Raw genomic sequence first — 5957 nt, 5'->3', positions numbered from 1 at the left:
GATTCATAGATTCATAGATTTTTAGGTTGGAAAAGACCTTAGAGATCGAGTCCAACCATCCCTAATCCCCATTAAACCATATCGCTAAGTAGATCATCCACCCTATTCTTAAACACATCCAGGGATGAGGACTCAACCACCTCCCTGGGCAGCCTATTCCAGTGGCTGACAACCCTTTCAGAGAAGAAATACTTCCTAACATCCAACCTGAATCTCCCCTGACTAAGCTCATACCCATTTCCTCTTGTTCTATCACCCAACACTAATGTAAAGAGCCCTTCCCCCACCTCCCCACCATCTTTTCTCAAGTATTTGTAGGCTGTAATCAGGTCTCCCCTCAGCCTCCTCTTCTCCAGGCTAAACAGCCCCAACTCCCTCAGCCGCTCCCCATAAGTTTTATTTTCCAGCCCCTTGACCAGTTTAGTCGCCCTTCTTTGGACTCACTCCAGGAGCTCAATATCTCTCTTAAGAAGAGAAGAGGAGATGCACCTCCTCCTCTCCTACCTCCTCTTCTCAGGCAGAAATGGCTGAAGCAAGGTTACAAGAACTCCTCTCCTGCAGCTGCTTACCACCGAGTTACTCCGAGCCCAGCACAGCACCACCCCACACCAGACTTTGCCTCCATGGCTCCATGTAGAGCAGAGGGCGGGATGGGGACACACAAGAGCACAGCAGCCACCACACTCACAGCCTGCCCCGCAGCCTCCCTCAGCAGGAGGACCTGTGCAGTCAGCTGAGGCCAAGGAAACTGAAATCAAAGCCCGCCTGGGAAGTGCATGAAGTTTAAAGCCATTAGGCCATATCTTAAAAACATACCCAAAAAAACCTCACATCGCTTCTTTCCTAGTGGTTTTGTTTAACCAGTCAGTAACAGTCTGCATTAAATTCCATGTGAGCTAAAAAAGTTTCAGTCAGACTGAGGAAATTTTTTCCTGATTTCCCACCACCCTCTCTGCAGTCCAGGCAGGGGTTGGGTGGCACTGTGCCATGCGGGCAGGTGTCCTAGAGGCTCACTTGCCAGGGAGTCGTGCTGTTGACTGGCAGGGTTTCTGCTCCTGTACGCACTCGTCTGATTCCCACTACTCTCATAACACTTCCCTCCCTATGGTTAAGCAGGGTATTCTACTGGAAAAAAGCAGTCTGGTGAAGCAAGTCACACATCCAGCTCTGAACAAGGTAGATTCAGCCAGGCTACCTACAAATGCCTAGATAAACAGCGGGTAATAATTCCAAGACTAGGCACCGAAGTCACTCGCTGCTGCCAGCTGCATATCAGAAACACACCATTGCTCTGGCTCAGGTAAGCGCCCCCCGGCAGAGCACCTCTGTTCTACCTGAGCCTCGCTCGGCACAGTCACATCCAAGAGACCATGTGGTGTTTGTTACACCTTAATACATGGGAAGTCATTTCATGCAGCAGTTCGTGGATCAAACAACTCCAAGATGCCAGCCTTGAACACTTGGGGAAGGGAAGCAGCACTCTTCAACATCCAACAGAGAACTGTTGCAATGGTAGCTGATGTTAAAAATACATTGTCAAACCTCTCATTCCTGCAAATTAACCTAATGCTAAACAAAAAAAAAAAATGCTGCTTTTGTTTCAAGTATGACAAGATGCAGCTTCAGCTGAACTGATTTACAGCTTCACTAGTGACATTACAAGAAGAAGTAGTCTGATAAAAGAAAGAACACACCACTGGGGCTTATCTATATGTTCTGATCTTTGTCACCAAACATCAGTTCTCATTTTCAGTGATGTGACCAAGATACTAGCTATCACTGCAAAAAAAAGTATTACCAGGCTGATGAGCAGCATTACAGACTAGTGTAAGAAAAATTCCAGACTTGAGATGTGGGATTTGGAATACCCACTTCGTATCTTTTATTGAAATTGCTGAATACTTCATATTACACTATTTTGATTCAAAATGGAGTTTTTATAAAAAGAAACCATTGTTGAAACTGAGTAAGCCAGCCAAAAGGAACAACGAAAAGTTTCAAAAAATTCTGACGCATGTACTCGTACGATGCTTTGAAACCCTGTCATCGCCCATAATTTAATTTATGCCACACCTGGAGAAGAGCAAGACTGCCAGAGGAAATTTGACTTGCATTCACTGCCAGCAATGTCTCAAAACAGTGACCATGGCCAGGACCGTACCATAAGAGCTAGAACTTAGGCTATCAGAAAACATTGGCCCGAATTTTTTTTCTTGTAATTAATACCAGAGAGAGGTATTGTGCCGACTAGGGCTCCTCTGGTTGCTGGGCTTTTCTTGGTGATGACAACCAGGCAGTGCAGATTCTATTACAGGAATTCTGCCTCTATGTCCTTGAAAACTCTGGTTCTCTGTGTAGTCGGCCTAGGTCAGCCATAATCCAGGAGAAAAAAAAAAATAATAATCTTTGGGTGCTTGTCAGCTGCTTCGGCAAATACCGATGAAGTCAGTCATATGACCAGTACCAAAAAAATATCATGCAAAGAACAGCAACCATTTCAGGCTAAAGCTATACAGAGCTGTACCTTTCAGTCAATACCTTTAAACCAATGATCTGTTTAAATTAGAATGGATATTCAAATTTACAGGATAAATTAGACCAGTTCCAAAATTTACATCAAATCACCCCAACACACAAAAGTTATATTTTTCCTTGTCTTACGATGGGTAAACCCATAGAATAATACCCTGCCGGCAGGAAGAACACGTTGCTATTAAGCAAACCTGAGTAGTGAGGATCAATAAATATAAGGAGTTAAAATGCTAGTAGTCAGATAACTTGAGTCTCAGGAGCCAGGGGCTTCATTAAGCCTTAATCCTTTCCTTTTAAAGGTTTCTTTTTTTTTAAGCAAGCATTTAACACCTATGCTGAGGCTTAAAAAAAAAAGCAGCGTCCTGGCTAGAGAGAGTCAACATAACTCAGCCAACTGGATGTTAGAAATCCAGTCATTACTGAACAGATCATTGTAAACAACCAAGAAATCTTTCTCCTCTTCCCTTTGCAATGGTTTCTTGTTAAAGGCAAAATTCAGAAAAATCTTTCAGACTGAAGTCCTCATATTTGGTTGGAAATGTTGTCCTGTTATATATAATCTCTCTCTATATATATTTGATTAGGCACAAGAGGGGTTATTAAACATTCAACAAGTCCTCATCACTATCATCATGAAACGATACTGTATTTGTAGAGTTCTGTGCCTGCTGCTGGCCTGACTTGGTTTTTGCTTTCCTTTCCTTGCCCCCATTTAGTAAATAAGCTTTGTCATCACTTCCAAGACTTGGTGGCTTCTTTTGTGGGTGCTTGCTCTTGTCTAGTCCTCTTCCTGTCTGAATCTTTACATCTGGAATGGTTAACACTTCGTCCTCACTGTCCAGGTCATCCACATGGAGAGAAGTAAAGGCTTCAGATTTAACAGACTTGGTAGTAACGTGACCGTTCTCCTGCCCTCCTTTTGCTGTTCTTTGATTTGGTGCTGCAATTTCCTCCATAAGCCACTCCGTTTCGTTCTCATTAGCTTCCTCTTCACTGTTTATCTGCAAGAAAAGAAAATGGAAGGGAAAACTGCGTGTACCACTCTAGACTCTGCCACATGCTGATCTCCCCAACTGCCAGACCTCACACCACACATTTCCTGAACTCCATCTTCCTTTCCCATTTCACGATATAAATGTAGGTCTCTCAGATATGCGGCTTTCCTGAAGCCACACAGTATGGTTTCCACGAACTCAAAGAACTAGGAATTAAGGGGCTTTATTTATTTATTAATAAAAGCTTTCTATCAAGAAAATTTGACCAAAAAAAATCTTTGATTTTGCCACTATTACCTTCGTGTATTTGTAGGAAACACCGGATGTTCTTCTGCAGCAGTTGGTTATCTTGTTTATTACGATTTCCCTAAAGAAGGGGAAGAATACTGCGTTAGTGAGACTGTATGCCCCTTATTAGCCCTCACTTTTCTTTACTGGATTTTTACCATCAACATAGAGCATTTCACCAGGCAAGCTGCAAGCTCTCACATAGTGACACTTGACCCTGAAACACTCTAACAAAATTCAGTACATGATGTACATTTTCCCCCTTACCACAGCTTCAAGGTGACTGCTCTGAAACACCTATGGCCATTACATCTAAGGGAAAAAAAAACCCTCATCTGGAAAGCAGAGAATCAGCAGGACTTGCTCTTGTTCCTTGCTGCTGTTGTATGGTTCCAGCTTGACACCATAAAAGGAGACGGATATCAAATACTAACAATATTATCACATTGTTTTATCCTGTTTAATTAGCAGTTGTGCACAATAGAGACTAGCCCAATTCAACTGTGTATTCCAGCCCTCTTAACGCACGTTCAGGCGGTAATGGGGAATTAAAAAAAAAAACAACAGTGGTTTGATAGTTGATGCTGCCAACTGAAAACCAGAACTTATTTCTCTAAAGTTCACTACTTCCCTTTCACTGAGGAAACCAAGAACTACCAAAGAAACTTCTAAAGCCTCACAATCATATCTTACCTCCTCTCTTTTTTGTAGAACAGCAAGATTATTAGGCATGCAGTGAGAACAACCAGGAGGACACTCAGCACCGCACCAACAGCCTGACTTCTCCTTGAAAGGCCTTTATGTACTTGGGCTTCCTGATCAGTCTGGCGCTCATTGCTTCCTGGATCATTGGTTGATCTAATAACATAAATTGGGAAGAAAAGGACAAGAAAGATCTATTGACCAGTTGCAGCAAGCTGGATTAGAAACAACAGATTCAAAGAAATTAAACATGCCACACCATCCTGTCAGTCCTACCTAAAACCTACAAAGAACTGAATTCAGGGGATTTTGTTCCAAGTAAAAATCACTGAAAAAATAAAAATGTATGTACTGTGCCTACATCTGATGTGCTTTCCAACACTGCATAACATTGACTACATTCAAGACTGAAGTGTGTGACCAGGCACTCCAGAGCTCACACAGCAGCAGCTATCCCCACAAAGTTTCTATTTTAGAACCAAACCCGCACCTGAGCATGCTGCAAAGGCTACAGCAATTATTTACCTTCCAGCTGACTATGGCACTACACAGATCTCAACGGCTAATTGCCTGTTTAAACCAGAATAAACAGTTTCCTTGTGTTTTCAAGCTAGCAGCCAGAAAGTGAACAGTCCTAGAAGTAGTTACTCCATTGTTTGCAATGAAGCTGCCTACATGTCCCGAATGCCAGTAAGCATCTGGATACGGTCACTCTCCTTTTAATGCTGTCACCTCATAGCTCCTTTTTGGATCTGTAGATAAGCTGATCATAATTAATTGCAGAAATATTTCATCATTCCTCTAAGACCTGTAATGATTTTCACTCCAGCCTAAAGGAGTAGTAGATAGAGGGGAAGGCCAGTCTTTGCTGTGGCTTTAAAGTTTTCCAGATAGTAAGACAAGGAGGACAAAAAGCCTTACTCAGATACCAGTTACTCCTTTCAGTAACATGAAACAGCATGTTCTGTTAGCTACAGTAGGTTTTACTTAGTGAGAACAACAGTTAATTCCATCATGCCTCTCCATTTTCCATGCAAACAAGCAGCTTCAGGTCCAGACCAACTTGGTGAGCTTTTATTTAGTGGTCACGTGCCAAACATTACACACATGAACACCAATTCCATCTACCCAGGAGTCTATTGCTTTTTAAGCTTTTCATTATTTCCACAATCACTGTGACAAACAAATATAAAAAAGCCTTTAGCTGAGAAGTGCTGACAAGAGCTGCTTTCAGAAAATGATTAACTACTCACATTAATGGACACACAGCAGATGTGTACCAGGTAAACAAATACTGGCAATCTGCTGTCTCATGAAGGAATTCAGGGATGCCTTCCTTTACTTGTGGACTGCAGTGGAAGAAAATGGTTGAAGACACAAACTTTGATTTATCTTTACCGCATCTGGAGTCTGATGAAAATATGACATCCAAGTCATCAT

The 5957-nt window shown here is 42.3% G+C and overlaps 1 protein-coding gene across 1 annotated transcript in view; it reads right to left on the bottom strand.

Annotated features, from left to right (window-relative positions):
- Nucleotides 1-1845: 1845 nt before the first annotated feature.
- Nucleotides 1846-5957, bottom strand: part of IGF2R (insulin like growth factor 2 receptor) — a 62540-nt gene continuing 58428 nt past the window's right edge. The window contains exons 45-48 of the mRNA XM_086631522.1: nucleotides 5771-5957; nucleotides 4509-4673; nucleotides 3825-3894; nucleotides 1846-3533 (exon numbers count right to left, since the gene is read on the bottom strand). Coding sequence (XP_086487648.1) covers nucleotides 3132-3533; nucleotides 3825-3894; nucleotides 4509-4673; nucleotides 5771-5957 — 824 coding nt within the window. The 3' untranslated portion in view covers nucleotides 1846-3131. The remainder of the gene's footprint in view (nucleotides 3534-3824; nucleotides 3895-4508; nucleotides 4674-5770) is intronic.

This window comes from Tauraco erythrolophus, chromosome 2, assembly GCF_009769465.1.
Source record: "Tauraco erythrolophus isolate bTauEry1 chromosome 2, bTauEry1.pri, whole genome shotgun sequence".
NCBI lineage: Eukaryota > Metazoa > Chordata > Aves > Musophagiformes > Musophagidae > Tauraco > Tauraco erythrolophus.
The sequence above is the reverse complement of the archived record's forward strand: the minus strand, read 5'-3'. Positions and strand labels throughout refer to the sequence as shown.